The sequence below is a fragment of the Rhinichthys klamathensis genome, unplaced genomic scaffold (genome assembly GCF_029890125.1).
Source record: "Rhinichthys klamathensis goyatoka isolate OS25496 unplaced genomic scaffold, OSU_Roscu_1.1 h1tg000429l_1, whole genome shotgun sequence".
NCBI lineage: Eukaryota > Metazoa > Chordata > Actinopteri > Cypriniformes > Leuciscidae > Rhinichthys > Rhinichthys klamathensis.
In genome coordinates this window covers 1,044,086-1,070,394 of record NW_026606925.1, presented here as the reverse complement: position 1 = coordinate 1,070,394, position 26,309 = coordinate 1,044,086, and the positions used below count along the sequence as shown (strand labels likewise).

Below are 26,309 nucleotides of genomic sequence, written 5' to 3'. Positions count from 1 at the left end.
AGAAAGATTATCATAGTTTTTGCATTTACTTGCATAACTTTTGCGTTGATATATATTTCCTCCCAGCTCATTATTTCAAAGTTTCTCTGGGGAAATTTTTCTTAGAAGTTTTATGACCGAATACAATTTTCTCGGGCAATTCAAAAGTTTTGCAAGTGAACGCAGAATAGAGATAATTTGTTAGGATCATATTAAGATGATAATGATTTAAGTTATAACGAAATATAAATACCATTTCCGCCATATAAGAAAAAAATCTTGCTTTTGTAAATCATAATGACATAAAAAGTCGCAATTATGACTTACAAAGTCATATATCAGATTAAAAGTTGTAATTATCATAAATAGTCGTAATGTCAGCTTTTTATGTCATAATTTCGATTTAGTATGTTATAATTTTGACTTTTTATGTCAAAATTGGAAAAAACTTAATTTTGACTTTTGATGTCATAATTTAGATTGACCAAAGCATGATTTTTTTCCTTGTGTGGTCCTTGTGGGCTTTCATAAAATTCCCCTTATCAGTTAGAAATCAAATTATTTTTTAATTTTGTAAGTATCACCTTTCAAGTCATTTTCTAGTCAGCTCAGTGACAGTCATGTGGATGGTTAAAGTTTAAACACAACAAAGAGCTGTTTTTTATGAAAATGTTTATATAAACATAAATTGAACATACAAAATTGTAAATACATAATAACAAACATTAATAAATAAGTGCATAAGTGAAAGAAAATACATATACTCCATATAAAACTAAACTCAACACCTTGGAAATTTATAGAATTTACACTTTACATTATTTAAAAAAATAGATTATCAGAAAGAAAACATCTCCAAAAAGAACAACAAAACAGTTAACTTTAATCTTCCTTCATTTTGAAAAGTAGGCTACTTGAATTAGTTAAATTCACAGTATATTTACTTTAATCCAACTTTTCACTTAATTTTTTTATATATATTTAATGAAAAATTGTATTGCTTTTTTTTAACATTTTGACATTGTTTTCCTGTAAACTTTTCTACGGGCCCACTGGCACTCCTTTACGAACTCCGATGTGAAAACACCTGCCGTAAAGGACCTTAGTGAAACACTCAGGATCTCTACTCGCTTAGCTATGACTGTGAGCTTGATGTTTCAGGCGTTCACTGAGAACGTGGTCCGTGTTGTCAGGACTTCAGCGTTTGCTCCGTGACGATAAAGTACGTGGTCAGTTGACCTTTGCCCTTGACGTTGACCACTCCTCTCAGAGTGACATCATAGCCCAGCGTTTGCGCCACATGAGCGGTTTCCTCCGTCACCTGAAGACCACAAACAACACACTGATTCAGTTCCTTATTCATTTAAATAATTAATTTAGTTCAAGTCCTTCTGGGGAAGTTCGTAATTACGAGTGTTTATGGCGTCAGGTGTGTTCAAGAATTACAATGCTATCATATTTTCTATTTTATTTTTGTTGTACTTAAAAAAGAAAGAAAAAATTAGGAATGCACCGATATGGAAATTTTGGCCGATACGATAACCGATAATTCTTTATATTTGAAAGACGATAACCGATATATCGGCAGATAAATCTAAATCCACATTTTTATATAATTTTTGAGAGCCTGATTACAAACACAAAAGTCTCACCATTAAAATCCACATCCCAAACACACAATTATAATGTTCGCGATAATTTTATGAAGCCGATATGACAGACTTGCACTACTTTACTGTATTTTCCTTTTTTGAAGTGATTCTGATCATATTTCAAGCAATTCAAATCCATCATGTTGAACAGTGCGCATCTGAAGAGTCTCAGCTGAAGGAAATACTACATTATTTATCGGCCAAATTTTCTTATCGGGCTGATAACGATAACATTCAAAATTAACATTTTTATATCGGCCGATACCGATATGGTGGGCAATATATCGTGCATCCCAAAAAAACAAAAAAAAGAGTATTATAAAAGAATGCCTGTTGACAAATAATTTTTTTGTAAAAAGTGTATCGGGTCGCTAGTGACCCGAGGAAAGTAATAGTGTTTTTTTTCTTTCTGCGCAACAATAATTAAATCGCTATAGACTCAATAATTGCACTTCAGGTTTATTCCTCAAGGTGGCGATGTCTGATACATTACGATAACGTACACAATTACCGTAGACATAAAGCAAAAGAATATCCTCAGCGAAACCTGGAATGGCTCGAGTTTGAATCAGGGATCAGAATATTGATTTTGAAGACGTTGAAAACGATAGTTTTGAGAATATGTTTGAGATGGCGAATTTAAACCAGATGACCAGCGATGATGGTAGAAAACATCTGCTCAAACTGAACCCTTCCAAGTTCCAAAAGGTAACACAATATGCTTTTATTTATTTACTTTATAGAGATCTGTGGAAGTAAAATAATGCCAAATGTTTTTGAAACAAAAAAGCTTGATGAATTGCACTACTTGCAAAAATATGCAATGCATTAACCATGATTTAAGCTGTGAATATTTCTAATTCAAAACATTTCACACACATTTTTTATTATTGAAATTTCAATAATCCATATTCACGTTTCAGATTTCACTTCCAAAATATTCATTTTGTTTAAAACACAACCTATAATATTCGACAGGCAATTTTCGGTCCATTATATTTCACTTTACAAATTCGCTTCCACAAATTCAGTGTTTTAAGTTCGACAGAAAATTCAACATTTCGCATGCGGGAACGGCAGGAATAGTAGTAGAGTACAGATCCATAATTGAGGAAGCGAATATTTTGGAATTTTGAATTTCAACCCATAAAAATGGAGCTTTTTTGTTTCAAAAACATTTGGCATTATTTTACTTCCATAGAGATCCATCCACGAATATGTATGATTTTAACCCTTGTGCATCCTAATTATGGACAATTTAGTCTTTTTCATGGTTTTTTTTAATATAATTTTGCCTGTGTTAGTGCCAACTGCATAAAGTTTGGCACAGGTGTGTATTTTTATTGGAATTTAACTATTTCCTTTAAAAAAATCAATTTTGCACTAGTGGAGCTAAACTAGTTCCTCTCAGGACCTTCAGGACAAAAATGTCCCCATTAAAACTGCAATTTTTAACCCCAGGACCATTTAACTATAATGCAATCTTTGTTAATAGGCTTTCATTCTGTCAAAATTAAAAAAATTACTAGATGGTGCCATTTTCTCAGGTTTGGCCTATAAAGCAATAGACTTTATCCCCTTTTCTGCTTCTGCATATTATAGAGCCAATTGGATAAATTATGCAGCAATAATTGTGTGTGTGTGTGTGTGTGTGTGTTAGTATGGATGTCAGAGTGTGGTTTGTACGTGTGTAATAAAACAAATGTGTGTGTGTGTGTGTGTGTGTGCTTGAGAGAGAAAAACTCTGTCCCAGTGAGTTTTGCTGCATCTAATGGGGAAAACGTGTTACTGTCCCAAACACACTCTCACTGAACGCTCAGTTCTTGAGAGATCGACCTCAAATTTGGAACACGACTTGTTTAGATTTATGGCTTTGATTTTCTAGCAGTTTTAGAGTTCAACATGTTTCATAAAATATACATTTGATATAAAATAATGTTCATAAATAATTTTCATAAAATTAAACCTATCTAAATTTTTTTTGTTTTAATTTTAATTTTTTTTGATACTTCACCAATAATCTGCCAAGGGTCTTCTTTAAAATCAGACCAAAGTTAAGTCTGTGCTCCCAGGCTTCACATTGTTATGACATTTTTGTCCACAATGGACATATGTGTAAGTTTTCTTAATTGATGCACAAGGGTTAATGTAAACACAAAGAGATTGATGTTTGGATGTTTCGACAGGTGTAAAGACGCATCACCTGTATTTTATCCAGGACTCCAGTGCTGTCCATTCGGCTGGCCACGTTGACCGTGTTTCCCCAGATGTCATACTGAGGTTTATGAGCGCCGATGACGCCCGCGATCACAGGCCCGTGGTTTATCCCTGGACAAAACACAACACCAGTTATTATATCTGATCGTTCAAAAGCTTGAAATAATGTGTATAAGTCATATAAATGCAGTGTGTGTTACCGATCCTCAGTTTGAAGTTGTTGAAGGAGTGTGTGTTGATGTTTTCCAGTCTCGCCATCAGAGCGACGGCGAAGTCCAACATGCTGCGAATGTGATTGTACGACGTGTCGCAGGCCTGTAGATGCACAACACTGATGAAATTTAAAATGTCCTTTAAAGACGACACATCATGAAAATCTGAGTTTTCCCGTGTGTAACTGCTATAATCGGGTGCATCCAACCCAGAAAACATGTAAAGTGAAACCCAGTAACTGTGTTCTGGTGAGTCTTTCTCTGAGAGCATGTCTGAAAATAAGCCGATCAGATTTCGCTCCTTCTGGCGTATGAAGAGGATGTTATTATAATATTGCCGGCCCTTAATCTGCACGTTTACACACACCAGCGACATTGGGTTCGGCGAGCGCCAACAGAGACCAGTTCTAACGCACTGGAGAAGATCCAGCAAAGCCTGAAACTGTTCTGTGGTCGAGCACAGACGACACTGAACACTATTGACCAGAACATGTCAGCGCTGTCTTATAAACACCTCAGGAACTGTGGACACTTGTGGAAGAGTTCAACATGATGAGGAGATGATCAGTGTAACTCCACAACAACTACAGAAATGTCTCCGCTAACATTCAGAAACGTGTAAAAGTGAAGCTCTCCCTGAGTCTCTCCGTAAGGCTGCACTCGCTGCTGTAACTCCTGACTCTGGATCAGTGAGATTGGCCTGTGTTGTTATTGCCGGAGTCTCTGAAGCTCGTGTGAAGGCTCCGCCCTCTCGTGTAAAGACTCCGACCTCTTGTGTAAAGACCCCGCCCTCTCATGTAAAGGCTCCGCCCTCTTAAGTAAAGGCTTCGCCCTCTCGTGTAAAGACTCCGCCCTCTTGTGTAAAGACCCCGCCCTCTTGTGTAAAGACCCCGCCCTCTCGTGTAAAGGCTCCGCCCTCTTGTGTAAAGACTACGCCCTCTCGTGTAAAGACTCCGCCCTCTCGTGTAAAGGCTCCGCCCTCTCGTGTAAAGACTCCGCCCTCTCGTGTTAAGGCCCCACCCTCTTGTGTGAAGACTCCGCCCTCTTGTGTAAAGACCCCGCCCTCTCGTGTAAAGGCCCCGCCCTCTTGTGTAAAGACTCCGTCCTCTCGTGTAAAGGCTCCGCCCTCTTGTGTAAAGACTCCGCCCTCTCGTGTAAAGGCCCCGCCCTCTTGTGTAAAGACTCCGCCCTCTCGTGTAAAGGCTCCGCCCTCTTGTGTAAAGACTCCGCCCTCTCGTGTAAAGGCCCGCCCTCTTGTGTAAAGACTCCGCCCTCTCGTGTTAAGGCCCGCCCTCTTGTGTAAAGACCCCGCCCTCTCGTGTAAAGACTCTACCCTCTCGTGTAAAGGCTCCGCCCTCTTGTGTAAAGACTCCACCCTCTCATGTAAAGGCTCCGCCCTCTTGTGTAAAGACTCCACCCTCTCGTGTTAAGGCCCGCCCTCTTGTGTAAAGACTCCACCCTCTCGTGTTAAGGCCCGCCCTCTTGTGTAAAGACCCCGCCCTCTTGTGTAAAGACTCCGCCCTCTCGTGTAAAGGCCCCGCCCTCTTGTGTAAAGACTCCGCCCTCTCGTGTAAAGGCTCCGCCCTCTTGTGTAAAGACTCCACCCTCTCGTGTTAAGGCCCGCCCTCTTGTGTAAAGACCCCGCCCTCTTGTGTAAAGACTCCGCCCTCTCGTGTAAAGGCCCCGCCCTCTTGTGTAAAGACTCCGCCCTCTCGTGTAAAGGCTCCGCCCTCTTGTGTAAAGACTCCGCCCTCTCGTGTAAAGGCCCGCCCTCTTGTGTAAAGACTCCGCCCTCTCGTGTTAAGGCCCGCCCTCTTGTGTAAAGACCCCGCCCTCTCGTGTAAAGACTCTACCCTCTCGTGTAAAGGCTCCGCCCTCTTGTGTAAAGACTCCACCCTCTCATGTAAAGGCTCCGCCCTCTTGTGTAAAGACTCCGCCCTCTTGTGTAAAGGCTCCGCCCTCTCGTGTAAAGGCCCCGCCCTCTTGTCTAAAGACTCCACCCTCTCATGTAAAGGCTCCGTCCTCTTCTGAACGGAGGCGGAGCAGCAGCTCATTTGCATTTAAAGGGACACACAAAAACGGAAAGTTTTTGCTCACACTCAAAAACAGCCAAATTTGACAAGCTATAATAAATGAGTTTGAGCTGATATTTCACACACACATTCTGGGGACGCCATAGATGTTTATTACATCATGTGAAAGGGGGCATAATACGTCCCCTTTAAAACACATGCATCATTCGCACGCTACTCACTAGTTGCTCCTCCGTTTTGGCAGGATTGGTCAGGCCGGCCGCCGCCATGTAAGTGCTCCCGATGGTCTTGATCTTTTCTACCGCACTGAATTTTGGCTTGATAAGGAGCTGTGAGAAGAAAACATATTATGAGACAGGTGTGTAAGATTAAACCAGAGACAGACGAAGAGGCATTCACCTCGTCAAAGTCTGAGATGATCTCGTTGAGTAAGCGAAGACACTCCAGCCCGTTGTTGTTGACGCTGCTCTCGCTGTAAAACTCTTTGTAGAACTGCGGCACGGACGCGAACATAACACACACACACTCGCACGACTTGCTGTACAAGTCCTGAAACACACACACAGATACATCATAGAATTAAGCCCTGTTAACACCAGGTTTTAAGCCTGACATTAAATATTATTAGATAATATTAATGTAATGAACCATTTATTAAACCTTTACAAAATATAAGAGAAAAAAGTTTGCATATGTGTTTTTTTGTTGAGTATCACATTTTATGTATCAGGCTTTTATGGCTCTGGTATTGTGAGAATATGGAGGAAAAAACAGCTTAATTTTTTACGACAATTCACCATGACGTCACAACAGTAATAAACGTTCTTCCGGCTGGCAAAAGCCTAAGTGTTCCTATGGCAATGTAAATTGCTTGGAAGGGAGACCCACCGTCAAATGTAAACATTATTTTTCATAATAACTGTTTTTAATGATATAAGTAAAACATATAATAAATATGTAATATAGTAGGCCTACACATAATTAGTAAAATACTCTCTAGCTCATTTTTCTTGCCAACATAACGTGCTATAGCCTATCATGGTCATTAAATGGCTTTCCTGAGGTAAATGTTATGTGACAATGTTCTCCAGCTGTTATATTAACCTGTTTGCGCGGTTGAAAAACACTGATTGGTCGATATTATATGAGGAATATACATTTCGGTAAGTTGCGTGAGAAAATGGATGTAAGAGCGTGTGAAAAGTGAGTCTCACGGTCGATGCGTGAGAGTGGGCCGCCCTCTTTTACTTCAGGCAGTGACTGGCAATGAGTCTGCTCTTCAAAAGAGACAAGTTTACTGATATTAGTCTTGAATGATAGTCCCGGCTGAAGATAATTGCTCTGCTATGATTTTGTAGATGGACCGTTTTGAGAATACACGAAGCAGAGTTGAAGGGGTTGGCAGCACAAATGTAAACATTGGATGAATCATATAATTTAGGGCATCATTAAAGGGATACTCCACTTTTTTTGGAAATAGGCTCATTTTACAACTCCCCCAGAGTTAAACTGTTGAGTTTTACCCTTTTTGAATCCATTCAGCCGATCTCCGGTTCTGACGGTACCACTTTTAGCATAGCTTAGCATACATCATTGAAGTGGACAAGACCATTAGCATTTCTCATTAAAAATGACCAAAGTGTTTCGATATTTTTCCTATTTAAAACTTGACTCTTCTGTAGTTATATCGTGCACTAAGACCGACGGAAAATGTAAAGTTGCGATTTTCTAGGCTGATATGGCTAGGAACTATACTCTCATTCCTGCGTAATAATCAAGAAACTTCACTGCCGTACCATGAGAGCAGCAGGCGTAATGATATGACGCAGCGCCTGAAAATAGTCCCCAGCTCGGTAACTTCCAACGTGACCGGGACTAAGTGCCTGCGCCTGCAGCTCTCATGGTACAGCAGTAAAGTTTCTTGATTATTACGCAGGAATGAGAGTATAGTTCCTAGCCATATCAGCCTAGAAAATCGCAACTTTACATTTTCCGTCGGCGAATGGCGCGAACTGAAGCGTCTGGCGCGGAAGCGCGTTACGCGCGAATGATTTAGTTAGTGCTATTTGTGCATTCACGCGTTTGACGCGAATTCGCGTCTGCCGCCCGAGTTGAAAAATTTGAACTTGTGCGTCAATTCGCGCCGCGTTAACCAATCAGGAGCCTGCTTGCTGCTGTCACGTGGTGAAGTGAAAGTTTGTTATTTTAATAAATTATTTTGTAATATTACTAAAATGTCTGGTGTGGTTCTAATGCACAACAAAGCAAATCTTTCACATAAAAACTCGATTTTAATATATGAGAGATAGTACTAATTTTGTATTGAATGCTATTTATTCCATATCTATTTTAGATTATATGAAACATTATTATTTTAATGTAAAAACAACAAACACATAGTGTATAATAAATAAAAAAAATCACAGGACAGGTTTCACTTTTGGAGGCTGGCTCCATTTATTATCAAATAAATGTGCGGGCGAGGGTGAACCTCGCGCCGGGCTGTAGAGCGCGGGCTCGTCAGGCAGCGACCACTCGAGGCCGAGGCTTTACACGGCCTACGCTGTCCTCGTCAGCGTCCTCACCGTTAGGTCCACCAAACCTAGCTCCTGGAACACATGGTGAAACTCCTGAAACCCTCCGGAGGGTCTGGTGGACCCGAGTACAGCGACGATGTCCCCTACGCAGCTGTTTCTGCTCTCCAGAGCATATACGAGCGGTGACTCTCTCGAATAATGCTAATGCTAATGCTCGATAAACATCTAAAAAGATGGCCGCCGACGGGTTTCGAAACTTTCGCCTCTGACGCGCGTAAATTTCGCTTCAAACTTTTGTTTTTACGCGCGTCAATTTCGCCATTCACACGCGAATTAACACAAAGTGGTCAAGCGTCAAACTAGACGCGGTAGACGCGAATTTGACGCGCTATTCGCGTCCGGTGTGAACGTAGCATTAGTAAGATGATATGCATAGTTTGATGATCTGTAGTTTTCAAACATAAAATGCAATGCTAAACAATGACGATTGAGAGATGAAGAAATAAACCTTCCTCAAAAGCCTGATGATCATATAACACTCGTGATTTTTGTAATAAATGTAATAAATAAATTCAGTCCAACTGATTTACTACTAACAATATCAAAGTTATTCTTGCGTTTCCTTGATAAAATCAGGCAGATTTGACAGAAAGACTCGTGAATCTCGAGCTGAAGGAGGACGCTTGCACGCTTGTCTGAGCTCTCGATCCGACACAGAAGATGCAGGAGATTGAGTGTAATGGACTCTGGCGCCTCGAGAGGGCATCAGTGGAGCTGTGTGTGTGTGTGTGTGTGTGGGTCACCTGGTTTGGGACGTCCTTGCCGATGTAGAACTCGGTGACGTGTCCCGGCAGCAGATTCTGCAAGAGGAGTCTGTTCACGTTCTTCGTCGTCTCCATCTCCTCCGTCTCTTTTATAAAACACTTCTCCAGCAGGAACTCTGTGCGAGAGCCCAACTCGTCCTGAATTACATCAGTTACACACACAGATTACACACACACTCAACTGAGCAGGGTTACTGTAGGCAGCTCAAACTGAGAGCATGAAAACATTGGTTGAAATAAAATATACTTTAACTGGAAAAAAAACACTTGACTTGTGTTCATTTAGTTTAAACTGATGTATTAAAATAACTTTTGATGTCTATAATAACATATACACTTAAAAAAAAAATGACAACAACATGGTAACTACTTGAAGGGGTGTGCATAAGACTGACATGATACTTTCATAATCATAACATGACACATGTCATGAAGATGAAGGAGGTTTTATGCATGAATTTGTCATTAAAATGTTAGAATGCCACATGACAGCCAACGTCAAGCCAACCACATGAGTCATGACAGATTAATGTAATGTTCACCCATAAAGCTCAAAACTAATAAAAAATTGCAACAAAAAAAGAGAAAACAATAAAAACCATATTGTATTACTTATGCTTTAAACACATGATTCCTGACAGGAAGAAGACGGATATAAAGACCAAAACCGTTTCGGGAAGCAGTTAGTCATCTAGTGGATTAATGTTATACAACACTCCCCAACACTCAGTGCATACAATCAAACTGAAAGACTCATAACCAAATATGTGTTCACACACACACACACACACACACACACACACACACACACATACTCTTACCTGTCGCACAAGAACAAGGGAAGTCAAGTAGAAAATGACCAGCCAAATGCCGGACATGATCTTGGGCTCCTTAAGAACTCCCGGTCTACAACACACAGTAGGATCTCACACTCAATAATCATTAATAATCACAACAATCACAGTGTTTCTGGCCACAGTTTAGAGTTATAATGCAAAATACACCTGAACCTGGACTGTCAAACCCACAAAAGTCACAAAATCAATATTGACTCTGGTTACCTTCTGTTTTCCTGTTGCCGCTCATTATACGAATGAATAATCAGTGACGTTATGATAAAGAAATAATGTTTGCCTTCATAATCCTTCATCAAAATATATTAATATTCTGATATCACTAATCTTTGATATTTTTCAACCGCCTGTAATAGAGACATTTTAATTTACACCACTCAATCAAACTCGTCATGAATAATTTAAGTCCTGCCTACATATTTCTCATTGACTATTTGGTTTCAATCACAAACACATTCTAAACTAAACTTATGATTGTTTATGCTAAAATTCATGCGACTGATTGTGATTTATTATTTGAATTAGATGATTATAATTTGTTGTTATAATTTTTATTTTACAGTACAATTGTATTATTACAATAGCAATATTTCATTATAGTTAAACAAGTTTTTATTATTATTACTGTTATAAGAATTTCTATTGATAAATAAAAAAGAATTATCATTATTGTTATTTTATAGGCCTATCATTATTATACAGTATGATAATTATTATATTAAATGATAAAATATAATAATAATATAACAACAATCAAATCACAATTAATCAAAATTAAATTAAAATCAATGTAAATTGTTATAATTTTTAATACACATTCATTTTTATTTACAGTACAACTGTATTATTACAATAGTAATATTTCTGTCTTATTTTATTATAGTTAAACAACAATAATACTAGTTTTAATTTTTATTACTGTTATACGAATTACAATTGATAAATAAATGAGAATATTATTGTTAAAGGATGTAATTATTAGAATTATACAGTATGATCATAATTAGGGATGGCCCGATACCGATACTGGCATCGGGGATCGGGCCGATACTGTCCTAATATACTCGTACTCGTACTCATAAAAATTCGCCGATACCACGCACCGATACCACGTACATTTTGCAAAACGAAACTGGCCGCCGCGAGTGCTTTGTCGAGGTGAACTGAGGCATAGGAAAGTATAATGTCGGCGGTTTGGGCTCATTTCAAGATAAGGGGTGATGACAACAGCAAGGCAGACTGTGAGTTATGTTCAGCTAAGGTGTCGAGAGGAGGGAAAGAAAGTACATCGTTTAACACCAGCAATCTAGTTAAACATCTGAAGACGCATCATAGATCTGATGGCCGAGCGCGCGCGCGGGCGGTAATGCACTCACTCTGTGTGTGCGGGTTACGGGAGAATAAAACGATTCGCGGGACTCCCGCAAACTAGAAATATCTATGAATAAAAAATAAAAGATTTTTATTCATCTCTTGCAGAAAAGCAACAAGAACAACTACAACAAAATAGAAACGATTTACAGGACAGAGTTTCTATCCATAACATGGTTACAGCGTTGAGCGATGTAGCCAATCACAGACATATGTGTTGATTTCTGGAACGCAATGGCCAATCAGAAGCATTTAAGATAGACTCCCCTCACCACTCAAAACGGACTTTTTTGTTCAGTGCTGAATTCTGTATGCTGGCAAATCCTCTAATTATAATGAACAAAGTGTGGATATTATGAAAGATTGATTGTGCAGTCAGCTTCATTGATAATAACAGAGTTGTGTGAGATCGCGATGAACTGTCAGCTTTTAGGATTTATTAAGGGAGCGCACTTTGCGCGCATTCAGAATGCCAGACCATGCACGCAGTAGCCTGCTTGCTTTTATGTTAAATTAACAGTGGTTTGTGTGTTAATACATTTATTATTTTACAATTTTTTTTTTATTTTTAGACTTGTTAAAACAAGCAGAGAAGAAAATAAAAACAGTCTTCTAACCTGTGTTCTAAAATAGTCGTCTTCTCTTCTGGGAGCCTATTAATTTTGCGGTAGAAATATCGGTATTGGTACTCGGTATCGGCAAGTACACAAATGTAAATACTCGTACTCGTATCGGTTTGAAAAAAAAATGGTATCGGGCCATCCCTAATCATAATTATATATGATCATTATATTATATATCAAATTGTATAATATAATTATACTAATAGAATATAACAACAATTAATGAAAAATATATCCAAATAAAAGTAAAAATCATTGTAAATTATATAATTTTAAATATACATTCATTTTGGTATTTTACAGTACAACTGTATTATGTCAAAAGTTAAAAACAAAACAGAAAGGTGTGTGTTAGTGTCTTACGGGCTGTCGTTGTAGAGCTGTTTGACGTAGCAGTCGGAGCGCGGTGCGTACACGTGCAAGAAGAGCGCTAGATAAACCACTAGCGCTAGCGTCAGGAGGAAGACTTTCACAGACACACACACACGCACAAACACCATCACACCCAGCATCGCCAACAGACAGCAGTACAGATAATACTGCAGAGACGCATTAACATATGATCAATATCACATCAATGCTCATGTAAATGTCATTTATAAGGGTAACGCTTACCGGGACAGTGTAGAGATTCAGGTTGTTCAATTCTGTTGCATTGTGGGAAACATTTATGCAGTCATCGCCTGGTATAAAAACCTACGAAACAAACATACAAGCTAAAGAGGTTGTGCAAACAGACATAAAAAGGCAGAAGATCATTTGTGTATATTTTATTTTCTTATAATAAAGCAATAATAAAGCATTGTCTCTGATCTACACGGGATCGTTTCCTCCCCATAATAAAGTTAGAAGAAATTTAGCTGTAGTTCTTCAGTGAAGGTCAAAACTAATTAGATGCATTTTGATAAACTAACTGAGAAAAGTATTTTATTAATAGATATCAGTTTTGTGAAATCTTATGTTTAAATATGCATCAATTTGCATACACTTTCAGAACATAAATTTGAATATTGGATAAAGCCAGATTCAAAATTCTTGATTGATTTTGTTGGGATATTAGAGTTAAAGGTTTTTATAGAGGGGATTTTTGATTTCTCTTTTTATCACTCCATAAATCAGAAAACACTGTTGACAGACAGAAAAAAAACGCATTTTCACCTTGTTTTTAGGAATAAAATGCTCTATAAATCAGGTTGATTGATATATGAACAAACCCCTCAGTAAAAACCTTCAGATTATAGATATGAATAAAACTGTAAGTTTTGATGAATGTAAGTTGTACTGTAGTGGAGAAAAAAACTATTTTAATGACATTCATTTTCTTTTAATTAAGCATAAAGCTGTGTCTCTGATCTACACAGGATAATACCCCCTCCGTAATAAAGTTACAGTAAGAAATTTAGCTGTAGTTCTTCAGTGAAGGTCAAAACAAATGAAATACTTTTGATAAACTAACTGATACAAATATTTCATTAATAGATATCAGTTTTGTGAAATGTTATGCTGTGAGCTGGTGTTTGTGCAGGGGTTTCTCACTAAGTTGAGCACTGCCATGAGCAGCGTGATGAGCAGACACAGGAACACCAGCAGCAAACGCAGCGCCGCCCTGGTGACCACGCCGCCACACAGGAACGACACCCAGAGGATGCTGGGGGGGATCTTAGAGCTCCAGCGCTGACACACACACACACACACATTGAGACTTTTTTTTTAAAAGCCCACAACACTGTAAAATCCAACAGTGATTCTAACTAATACTTTTAAGTTAACTTTACTTAATGTTTTGACTTAATTGTAAAAATCTGTACTATTCACATACTATGCTTTGTTTACTCAGAAGTTAAGATTGATTGATTGGTTTGAGTGCGGTTTATGAGGTGGGGAAATTCTTATTTTCACTCATTTCCTCCACTTCTGCAGTGATCTTTCTCTGTTTTTCATTCAAGTCATCTTGAATGTTGATTTGTCAATACAACTGAAAAATTTGAGACAACATCACATAGATTGATGTTGATTTTCCTGAAATATTTAGTCACCATTATGATGATCAGTGTCCCCCTTGGTTGGACACTTGGAACTTCATTTATTCTATTGTAATTCTCTTCCCATTGATGCAGCGATGCAACAAGAAATCAGTTATTTGGTTTCAAAGGAAGATAAGTTATATATATGTATGAATGAATGATGTATAACATAACTATATTTCATGTCATTTAATGATCTTTTATACATTTTTTGCAAACACTTATGTCCTAAACCCCTTGTGAAACTTTTAATTGGGTTGATATAATCCCTCTATATTTGTGACAATCTTGTAATTGATCATGCTTGAGTCACACAGACTTCAACATTCAGCATGGAAAACACAACAACAATTACTAGAACTCTTAAGTAAGCATTTTTTAGAACAACATACTATTCCTATTTCACTTTACATGTTTTTTTAAGGCAATCAGTTTGCATGCTTTTTTTAAGTAAGTCGATTTTACAGTGAATTTAACATACCTAATTACAAACATATTCATTATAATATTTGAAGAGTTTACCATTGGTCAACCACTAATCTGACCTTTCATAAAGACATGCAGTCGTACCTTCAGGAATCTAGTGAAGACCACCAGTGCAATCAGGATCTGGACTGGGAAAGTGGCTCCATACGACACCGCAAGAGCAAAGTTTCTGCACATGACCAAAGAGAACGAGAGATTTCTGTTGTGTGTTCATGCAGAAACACTAGAAAATTGCGGAAAACACTTTCAAACTTTTCTTAATGTGAGGAAATAAAGAACAGGCTTCGGCAATCTGACCCTCGACAAAAACAGGTGATCTGAAATCTGCCATTCTGGAGCTCAAATTATGTGATTTCTTGAATATATTTACCAAAAAGAAATGTTTTGATTAAAGACGAATTGATTGCATGGTGAAAAGTGCACCAAACTTTTTTGTGACACTCACTTTTGCGAGGTCAACATCTGAACCACGAACACAGAGATGAAGATGAAGGCCAGACATCCCACAGAGTGATGAAGCCCCTGGACTTCACTCAGAGAATACTGACACACACACACACACACACACACAGTGTTAAGAGTGAGAGAAATACAACAACATGCTTTTAAATCGAGAAACAATTCCCACCTCTTTTTCGAACTGGATGTTATTAAAAAATAGCGTCACCCAGTTCAGCTTCGCTCTTCTCCTGAACGATGAAGACACAACATTAGGTGAAAAACTCGTTTATGATTAATTCCCTGTGAAGATCATATATATTAGTCAATCTTTCGCTCACCTTTCATTTTCCAGAGGGTCTAACGAGTCTGTCGGTCCATTTGGTGTTGATCTGAGAAAACAAACTAACTTCAACAGCGTTTCCAAAATTGAGTATTAAAAAGAACCAAATTTATGTGAATCACAAAGAAAACCGAGTGAAACTGGCCAAGAACGTGCGCTCTGATCTCTTTTTTGAGCTCTGTTTTACCTGGATCAAAACCACATCATTTTAATTAAGTGTTAAGGGTCCTCTGTTAGAACGGGGTCGTGTTAGCGGCCCCTAAGTTAATAACTTCAAACTTGAATCGATCAAAACTTTAGCTGGACAATAACTTTATTCTAGAGCTACTGTAAAGCCTAAACAATCTGTTACTTTAATTTCCTATTATCACTGTAAAGCTGATGTGAAACAGTCTATATTGTTAAAAGCGCTGTATAAATGAAGGTGACTTGACTTGACTTAATTATGTTAGTGTTCGCAAACTACTTTCAAATCCCTGAAACAAATGAATAAACCTTATATCTTCACCTGTGAGTGTTCACATCCGTCAGCTCCTGTTGATGAGAAAGTAAACGTGATTAATATGCACCGTTAAACATATTCAAAGTGATTGAGTGTAATTGGACGGTGATAATGATTGACGCTGACTCTCACCTGCTGTGATTGGCTGATGCCGCTGTCAGCGGTGGGCGGAGCTTTCAGCGAGGCCTCTGATTGTTTGAGTCCATAAAACGGTGTGACGGATTCCCAGGACTTCAGATATTGCGACATGCGCACCGACGCCCGGAGCTTGTGCCGATCCGGGAGTCTGTTGTTCACCTTCAGCTCATTAGTCTGACACACACAAGAAGAGCCAAAACAATCACGTCTACACCATTCTGTTCTTTATTGTTGAAAGAAATATACTTTTATCCATCGATGACGCATTAAATTGATCAAAAGACATTCATAATGCTACAAAAGGTTCTATTTCAAAGAAAAGCTGTTCTTTTTAACTTTCTATTCATCAAAGAATCCTGAAAAATAAAATATACTCTAAAATGAATTAATATGGGAACCTTCCAAAAGCTTTCATTCTGATTTATTTATTTATTCATGACAGTAATAATTAATGCCAACATACAACAGATTTTTTTTAGCGTTTATTTTAATTGTAGTAAACATGGAAAGTCAAAAATACTGCTGATTCGATAGTAAGTCAATACTATCAATAGTAAACCATTAATTGTATTTTTGAAACAGTAGTTACTAGGGATGTATAAAAATACTGGTAGTTCGGTACTAAGTCAATACAAAAGATAGCAAACTATTAGTTACTTGATGGTTTGTTTACTTGCTAACTGAATGATTACTAAGTAATGGTTTACTAGCTTTAGTATTGACTTAGTACCGAACTACCAGTAATCTTTACATCCCTAAATATAGTGCTTAGAATAAGTGAACACACCCATGCTAAAGTTGACTAAAAAGAGGAATAAAAAATCATCTTTTGGAAATTGATCTTAATGCCTTAATTAAAAAAATGAGGAAAAATACAACCTTTAAGGACACCAATTTTCTTTGTGAACGAATAATGTATTGTAAATAAATAAATGTTCTTCCTTTAAATACAGGGGACATGAGTCAGGACACCCCTGTGTTAAATTCCCATAGAGGGGCAGATTTATATTTTTAAAGGCCAGTTATTTCATGGATCAGGACACTACGCATCCTGATAAAGTTCCCTCGGCCTCTGGGATTAAAATATCCAACATCATCACACACCCTTCACCACACCTAGAGTCGGCATGGAGAACTTTCCATAAGATCATCTCTCAATGCAAATCAAACCAGCGATTAGGCTAACTGAAATAAAACCATGACGATCTCTATGTATGTGATGATGATATAAATCTGCCCCTCTATGGGAATTTAACACAGGGGTGTCCTGACTGTATTCCTGTAAATACCCCTGTATTTAAAGGAAGAACATTTATTTATTTACAATACACTATTCGTTCACAAAGGAAATATGGGGGTCCTTAAAGGTTGTATTTTTCCTCATTTTTTAAATTAAGGCATTAAGATCAATTTCCAAAAGATGATTTTGTATTCCCCTTTTTAGTCAACTTTAGCATGGGTGTGTTCACTTATGCTAAGCACTGTACTGTGAAAAAAATACAATAACTACTAACCAACAGTTACTCGAGTCTTACTATCGGTTAATCACCTGTGTTGTTGTACTCCACTTTTCTGTATTAGGGTCAATGACCAGGAATGTTCTCCTTCCCTTCAAACTGGAATCCCGACTCCCGCCTTCTCCATCCTCCACCTGGTATTTCCCATCCAGGTGAACCAGCGTCTCCTCCGTGATGTGGACTCTCCTGTGAGGACCCGTAATCATCACTAATATAACTAGGATAATCAGGAACGAGAGGAAAGGTGTATATGTGTGATAGATACCCAGCCACTCCTCCAGACTCCATGTGATTGGCTAGAGTCACGTCATCTGACCAGACGTCGTACTGCCACTTCTGAAGGCCGATCACGCCGCACAGAACGTTACCCGTGTGCACGCCTACACGCATGTTGATGTTCACTTCCGTCGCTTCCCTCAGCTTACTGCAAGGGTCAAAGGTCAAATAACCTCACTTTAAAGGGATAGTTCACCCAAAAATGAAAATTAGCCCATGATTTACTCACCCTCAAGTCATCCTAGGTGACATTCTTCTTTCAGACGAACACATTCAGTTATATTAAAAAATGTCCTGGGCCCGGTTCCCCGATAACGCTCACTCTTAGCGCGCTAAGAAGACTCGAAAGATATATCTTACCAAAGTTGTTTAAGTTCCTAAGTGTGTTCCCCGAAGTGTCCCTTAGGAAGCTTCTTAAGACGCTGCCTCTTACGTTCAACGTTACAAAGGCGCTGTCCCAGTGAAGCTGCTGAACTAGTTGGCATCGATTGCTCAGGAATCGATTTTGCACTTCACGCGAAGGTGCATTACGGCGTTAAGAAAGACAACACGTTCTATGCAAATGAAACATTCCTCAAATTATTCCAGTAACATTTATTTTAACATAGTTTAAGTTATCAGTAAAATATAGACTATTAATTAAATGATCAAATTGTCTGTAAAATGTTCACATATTCACTAGTCATCCACCCCCCTTTTCCCGTTGTGCCACTTGTGCCGCTTCTTGACATGGGTTTAACGACTTCTAAAAATGATGACATGACTAAACGGCTCCACGGCCGGCGCCGTCTTTGATTCAATACAAGGACACGTTGGATCGCTGCCATAGTTCGTCGCTTACTGGACACCACCATGCTTACCCCTTATAGATCTTAGCCATTTAGAGCCAAATTGTTTGCCAGACTCAGTTCCAAAAAGCCACGCAAGACAGGACAGATAAAAACAAACAAGCAAACAAGCAAATAAGACAAAAAGCACCAAAAAAATACAAGAATTAAAATACATCCAGACATTTCAGCCAATGCACTGTCAGTCTGGATGTGGACTGGAGCGGCTCACTAAGGGATTTGAGAGAGCCACCATGAGACTGTTGGTATAGACTCATCCAGACGTTGCATAAACTTAAACATCAAATTTCTTAAAAGTGCTTTCAGTGTGATTACTTCAAAAGATACTAACATCTGACTTGCACTCCATCCCCTGGGAACCTTGAGTAAAATTCTCATTGCATCATTGTAGGCAACTTTTAACTTCTGCATGCTGGATTTTTTGCAAGAAGACCACAGATGGGCAGTATAGAGTGGTGTACAGTAAGCTTTGAACAGAGCCACTTTAACAGTACAAGGGGGGAAGATTTACAGTTATTTAAGGACCTCACCTCCTTCCAAAAGTCAGTGATAATGTTGCTCATCATTTTACTGGCCATAGAGTCAGCCCTCGTGGCTTGCTCATTTCTAGATATAAAACGAACAGCTTAGTTATATCTGGCATTGGCAAGCTTTTTATTCTCAAGCTCAGGGCCTTGCCTAGGACTCCCAGCCAGGGCCCAAAGCTTGTAAGCTTCCCAAGCTTCAGTGTGATATGGAGCTACATGCTCATTCCATCCTGGTCTAATATTATAGGCCCTGTTTCTCCTGTGTTGAAGAGGTTTACCACCCTCAAACAGAGCAGCCACAACATCATCATGCATGGCACATAGATTACTCTTATGCTCCTCAATCTGACAGTTCACAACTTCACATTATTACACATATAGCTTCTCTGGGCAGATAAACATTACTTAGATATCGCTATGTGTTATAATAAGCCAATAGATCCTCTTCAGAAAGAGTTGACCAGTCTAATTTAGTACTCACATTACCACTGATAGCATTGTTGTTTCTGGGGGTAGATGCATGGTAATTCTTCAATGTTAATTGTTAGGGCCAAAGGTTTATGGTCTGTTATTGTGGCCCCAAACGGCTGCATGCCCATCAGCTGTACCAAAACAATGGTCAAGCCATATGTTGAATGCCAGGCTTCGCTTATGTATGTAACTATCAACAGTACTCTACTTGATAGACTGAAGTTATTATCTTCACTGAAGCAGGTCAAGTGCTTAGCAAATAATGAGTTGCTGTCATTGATATCAGCATTCATATCCCCAACAATATATACACTGGAGATGCTATTGTCTTGAATAAAAGCATTTATAAAAGCCAGTCTATTGAGATATTCAACCTCATTCTACCTAGACTCATATAATCCGTTTGGTCCCAGACCAGCCAAACTACCCTGAAGCCTATTGAGAAATTTTAGATGAAAAGCCCATTCGATTCCACCACTGTTATATTTTAAGTAAACATAAAATCTTAAATTTTGTAAATTTTGTTAATCTCAGACACATTAAGTTGTTTTTTAAATGTTTAACTGGACTTGCACCTGAGCCACTTTGTAAATTTGTGAACAGGCTTGGACTCCTCCAGATCAACAAGACCTGCTACTCGTGGAGACTGTAAAGTTCCATTTTTTAAAACTTCTTTTGCCCAAAATGTTTTTTCAGTGAAAGGAGCCAATCTGTGGAACTGACTTCCTACAAATATAAAGATTTTAACTAAACTATCCACCATTAAAAAACTAACAAAAGCCTGGTTCATACAGCAGCAGCAGTGTGATCATGCCATATGAAATGTATATCCGTGTGTATGTGAGGTGTGCATCTGTGTGAGTTCGAGTGAATGTGTTTATTTGCTAATTTTATTGGTGCTAACTGGTTTCTGGACATTTTATTGTATTCACTGTCATTTTTTTACTCCTTTATTATCCTAACTGTTAAAAGCCCTTCTAGGGACAGGTGTTGCGAATTAGCCTTGGCTATAAACACTGTGATGCAGGCATCGGATTGTTCTTTATGTAATAATCTATGTTTTTTTGTATCTGTCCCTATTCAAATAAACAATAAATAAATAAATAAATATGGAGTATAAACATTTAAAATGACAAAATGATTACATTTATGAGTATATTGTATACCAATACACCAGTCAACATCAAGCCTGATCGGCTATATTAGTTCTGATACCAAATAAAGCCAACTTCTTAAATAGGCCTGTATCCATTGCGAACATATTTTATTATTAGTCTTAAAATGTCCATAACATAAAATCATTGTTGAGCCACAACATTGTCAACATACCATAGTTTGACTTGTACTGCGCTTCACTGATTTCTAAAGTCTTTGTGTAATTGTGTTGATATATGTATGCTATTATTTTCTTTTCCTTCACTATTGTATGCCGGAAGTCATCTTTAATTGTACTTAACTGTATAGTCAAGTGGTGATCAAGTTGGGAGGGAGGGGGTTGGGGAGTATCGGAGTAAAAATGTTGATTCTATACAGATGTATTGTGTTGTATTCTGGAAAGTTTCTGTGAATCAATAAAAAACTGTGAATCAAAAAAAAAAGAAAAAAAGACTGCTGCACAGTGGCGGCGACTAGCGCCTTGAGCTCAAAACAACACTAAGAGAGAGCTTACGGATGGTCCAGACCAACCTTACGAAAGTGTGACTTACAGAAGAAATACTTAGCGTACGAACGTGTCGGGAATCGTGCCGTAAGGTTAACAGAGAGGTTAAGGAATAGGTTAAGAAATACTTAGCGATAAGAACATTTTGGGGAACCGGGCCCTGGCCCTTCCAAGCTTTATAACGGCAGTGAATGCCTGTTTCTGTTTTGAAGCCCATAAAAGTGCATCCAACCATCAAATGCACTTTTCTGATGGATAGATGCACTTTTATGATGGATAGACGCACTTTTATGATGGATAGATGCACTTTTATGATGGATAGATGCACTTTTATGATGGATAGATGCACTTTTATCATGGATAGATGCACTTTTATGATGGATAGATGCACTTTTATGATGGATAGATGCACTTTTATGATGGATAGATGCACTTTTATGATGGATAGACGCACTTTTATGATGGACAGATGCACTTTTATGATGGATAGATGCACTTTAATGATGGATAGATGCACTTTTATGATGGACAGATGCACTTTTATGATGGATAGATGCACTTTTATGATGGACAGATGCACTTTTATGATGGATAGACGCACTTTTATGATGGATAGACGCACTTTTATGATGGACAGATGCACTTTTATGATGGATAGATGCACTTTTATGATGGATAGATGCACTTTTATGATGGACAGATGCACTTTTATGATGGATAGATGCACTTTTATGATGGATAGATGCACTTTTATGATGGATAGACGCACTTTTATGATGGACAGATGCACTTTTATGATGGATAGATGCACTTTTATGATGGATAGATGCACTTTTATGATGGATAGACGCACTTTTATGATGGACAGATGCACTTTTATGATGGATAGACGCACTTTTATGATGGATAGATGCACTTTTATGATGGATAGACGCACTTTTATCATGGATAGATGCACTTTTATGATGGATAGATGCACTTTTATCATGGAGAGATGCACTTTTATCATGGATAGATGCACTTTAAGATGGATAGATGCACTGTTATGATGGATAGATGCACTTTTATGATGGATAGATGCACTTTAAGATGGATAGATGCACTTTTATCATGAATAGATGCACTTTTATGATGGATAGATGCACTTTTATGATGGATAGATGCACTTTTATGATGGATAGATGCACTTTTATCATGGATAGATGCACTTTTATCATGGATAGATGCACTTTTATGATGGATAGATGCACTTTTATGATGGATAGATGCACTTTTATGATGGATAGATGCACTTTTATCATGGATAGACGCACTTTTATCATGGATAGATGCACTTTTATGATGGATAGATGCACTTTTATGATGGATAGATGCACTTTTATGATGGATAGATGCACTTTTATCATGGATAGACGCACTTTTATCATGGATAGATGCACTTTTATCATGGATAGATGCACTTTTATGATGGATAGATGCACTTTTATGATGGATAGATGCACTTTTATGATGGATAGATGCACTTTTATCATGGATAGATGCACTTTTATGATGGACAGTTGCACTTTTATCATGGATAGATGCACTTTATGATGGATAGATGCACTGTTATGATGGATAGATGCACTTTATGATGGATAGATGCACTTTTATCATGAATAGATGCACTTTTATGATGGATAGATGCACTTTTATGATGGACAGTTGCACTTTTATGATGGATAGATGCACTTTTATCATGGATAGATGCACTTTTATGATGGATAGATACAGTTTTATGATGGATAGACGCACTTTTATCATGGATAGATGCACTTTTATGATGGATAGATGCACTTTTATGATGGATAGATGCACTTTTATCATGGATAGACGCACTTGTATCATGGATAGATGCACTTTTATCATGGATAGATGCACTTTTATGATGGATAGATGCACTTTTATGATGGATAGATGCACTTTTATGATGGATAGATGCACTTTTATGATGGATAGATGCACTTTTATCATGGATAGATGCACTTTTATCATGGATAGACGCACTTTTATCATGGATAGATGCACTTTTATCATGGATAGATGCACTTTTATGATGGATAGATGCACTTTTATGATGGATAGATGCACTTTTATCATGGATAGATGCACTTTTATGATGGACAGTTGCACTTTTATGATGGATAGATGCACTTTTATGATGGATAGATGCACTTTTATGATGGATAGATGCACTTTTATGATGGATAGATGCACTTTTATCATGGATAGATGCACTTTTATGATGGATAGATACACTTTTATGATGGATAGACGCACTTTTATCATGGATAGATGCACTTTTATGATGGATAGATGCACTTTTATGATGGATAGATGCACTTTTATGATGGATAGATGCACTTTTATCATGGATAGACGCACTTTTATCATGGATAGATGCACTTTTATCATGGATAGATGCACTTTTATGATGGATAGATGCACTTTTATGATGGATAGATGCACTTTTATGATGGATAGATGCACTTTTATCATAGATAGATGCACTTTTATGATGGATAGATGCACTTTTATGATGGATAGATGCACTTTTGTGATGGATAGATGCACTTTTATGATGGACAGATGCACTTTTATGATGGATAGATGCACTTTTATGATAGATAGATACACTTTTATGATGGATAGACACACTTTTATCATGGATAGATAATAATAATAATAATTCATTACATTTATTAATGTAATGAATACATTACATAAAAGATGCACTTTTATGATGGATAGATGCACTTTTATCATGGATAGATGCACTTTTATCATGGATAGATGCACTTTTATCATGGATAGATGCACTTTTATGATGGATAGATGCACTTTTATGATGGATAGATGCACTTTTATGATGGATAGATGCACTTTTATCATAGATAGATGCACTTTTATGATGGATAGATGCACTTTTATGATGGATAGATGCACTTTTATGATGGATAGATGCACTTTTATGATGGACAGATGCACTTTTATGATGGATAGATGCACTTTTATGATAGATAGATACACTTTTATGATGGATAGACACACTTTTATCATGGATAGATAATAATAATAATAATTCATTACATTTATTAATGTAATGAATACATTACATAAAAGATGCACTTTTATGATGGATAGATGCACTTTTATCATGGATAGATGCACTTTTATCATGGATAGATGAACTTTTATGATGGATAGATGCACTTTTAATCAAAACAGAAACCGGCCATTCACTACCATTATAAAGCTTGGAAGAGCCAGGACATTTTTTAATATAACTCTGATTGTATTCGTCTGAGAGAAGAATGTCATATTCACCTAGGATCGCTTTAAGGCCAGAAACACTGCTCAGAAGATGTGTTTGTGATGGTGGGACTCACTTTATGGCGCTGCACATGTCCAGGCCCATCTGAACGCAGTTGCGAGCGTGATGAGAGATCGGATCGGGAAGACCAGAGACGCAGTAATAACAGTCGCCCAGGATTTTAATACGCAAGCAGCCGTTCTTCTACAGAGAGCGAGAGGAACATCAGAAAGGAGTCAAACACGAGAGAAGATCCACAGAGCAACAGTGACGGGGATGTCTTCACCTTGGCGGTGTCGTCGAACCTGCCGAAGAGTTTGTTGAGAACGGCGACGAGCTCCTCAGGTGTGCAGGTGCCGGACAGGTGTGTGAAGCCCACGATATCAGCGTACAGGATACTGCAGAATCATAACCACGGGTTTATTTCAACCAGTGTGCGCTAATAATAAACAAGGCTTTTTTTATACACAGGATCAAATTAAAATGTAATTTGATCCTGTGTATAAAAAAAGCCTTGTTTATTAGAAAATATATTCATTCCAAAATTCTTAATTATTCCAAACTTTTGATTTACATAAAGTAATTGTGTGTGTGGGGGTTTGTGAGTGTGTATGTGTGTGTAGCATCTGGACCAATCAAACACACAAATTATTAATTATATTTAATGTATAATCCAGCAAATTCACTCTCCCAACAAAGGTCTATGAAACTTTCCCCAAAACTAACATCCCAAATGAAGCCAACACTGGCAGAACTCGGTGTCCATTACAGGACACATTAAGACTGATAAGAGTTTTACGACCCCAAAAGGAATTTGCAGAGGGTTGTGACTCTCACTTAACTCTTGCTGAGAAGGAGAAATAAACCCTTTTAATCCTATATATTCTATATATAACCACTTGAGAAATGTATAAACATGCATCTAATTTTCTGTGTTTTCGCCTAATGTTTTCACTCTCTCTTTTAAACTCTTTTGGAATAATGCTTCAGACTTGCATACTATGGTTAACCAAAATCATATGTGTAGCATGTTTAGTCTCTATAAACTCCAATCTTCGTCCCCCATTTGTTAATTTACATTACATTTTGCTAACTTGGTGACGCATTAGTATAATAAGAATCTTGAAGATTCTTTTGTTAAACACCCAATCAAATTACATGTTCAAAGGCCTGCTTGAACAAAGATGTCAAAGAAATTCCCTCCAAAGGGAACAACTTCTTATTGGCTTACAGCCCTCCAAAGGGTGTGACATCTTCTTGTTCATGTCACACGTAAAGTTGTCCGAGTCCCTAATCATGCAGATTTTGACTACTTGCTCTTAGTATTACTGTAAAGTAAGAAAGACATTCCCCATACCCCGGAAATGTACATTTCTTAGAACTAATAAACAAGTAACAGTGAGTGTTTACGGGACAAATAGGTTA

The 26,309-nt window shown here is 37.8% G+C and overlaps 1 protein-coding gene across 1 annotated transcript in view; it reads right to left on the bottom strand.

Annotated features, from left to right (window-relative positions):
* Window positions 1–994: 994 nt before the first annotated feature.
* The window catches only part of LOC130071067 (adenylate cyclase type 4-like), a 31,952-nt gene continuing 6,637 nt past the window's right edge, over window positions 995–26,309 (bottom strand). The window contains exons 7-26 of the mRNA XM_056235683.1: window positions 25,171–25,282; window positions 24,961–25,088; window positions 18,016–18,174; window positions 17,783–17,936; window positions 16,228–16,407; window positions 16,102–16,127; window positions 15,592–15,642; window positions 15,441–15,501; window positions 15,258–15,355; window positions 14,897–14,981; window positions 13,839–13,976; window positions 12,918–12,998; window positions 12,666–12,841; window positions 10,276–10,360; window positions 9,434–9,592; window positions 6,493–6,642; window positions 6,315–6,422; window positions 4,049–4,163; window positions 3,835–3,959; window positions 995–1,300 (exon numbers count right to left, since the gene is read on the bottom strand). Of these exons, the coding sequence (XP_056091658.1) occupies window positions 1,169–1,300; window positions 3,835–3,959; window positions 4,049–4,163; window positions 6,315–6,422; window positions 6,493–6,642; window positions 9,434–9,592; window positions 10,276–10,360; window positions 12,666–12,841; window positions 12,918–12,998; window positions 13,839–13,976; window positions 14,897–14,981; window positions 15,258–15,355; window positions 15,441–15,501; window positions 15,592–15,642; window positions 16,102–16,127; window positions 16,228–16,407; window positions 17,783–17,936; window positions 18,016–18,174; window positions 24,961–25,088; window positions 25,171–25,282 (2,323 nt within the window). The 3' untranslated portion in view covers window positions 995–1,168. The remainder of the gene's footprint in view (window positions 1,301–3,834; window positions 3,960–4,048; window positions 4,164–6,314; window positions 6,423–6,492; window positions 6,643–9,433; window positions 9,593–10,275; window positions 10,361–12,665; window positions 12,842–12,917; window positions 12,999–13,838; window positions 13,977–14,896; window positions 14,982–15,257; window positions 15,356–15,440; window positions 15,502–15,591; window positions 15,643–16,101; window positions 16,128–16,227; window positions 16,408–17,782; window positions 17,937–18,015; window positions 18,175–24,960; window positions 25,089–25,170; window positions 25,283–26,309) is intronic.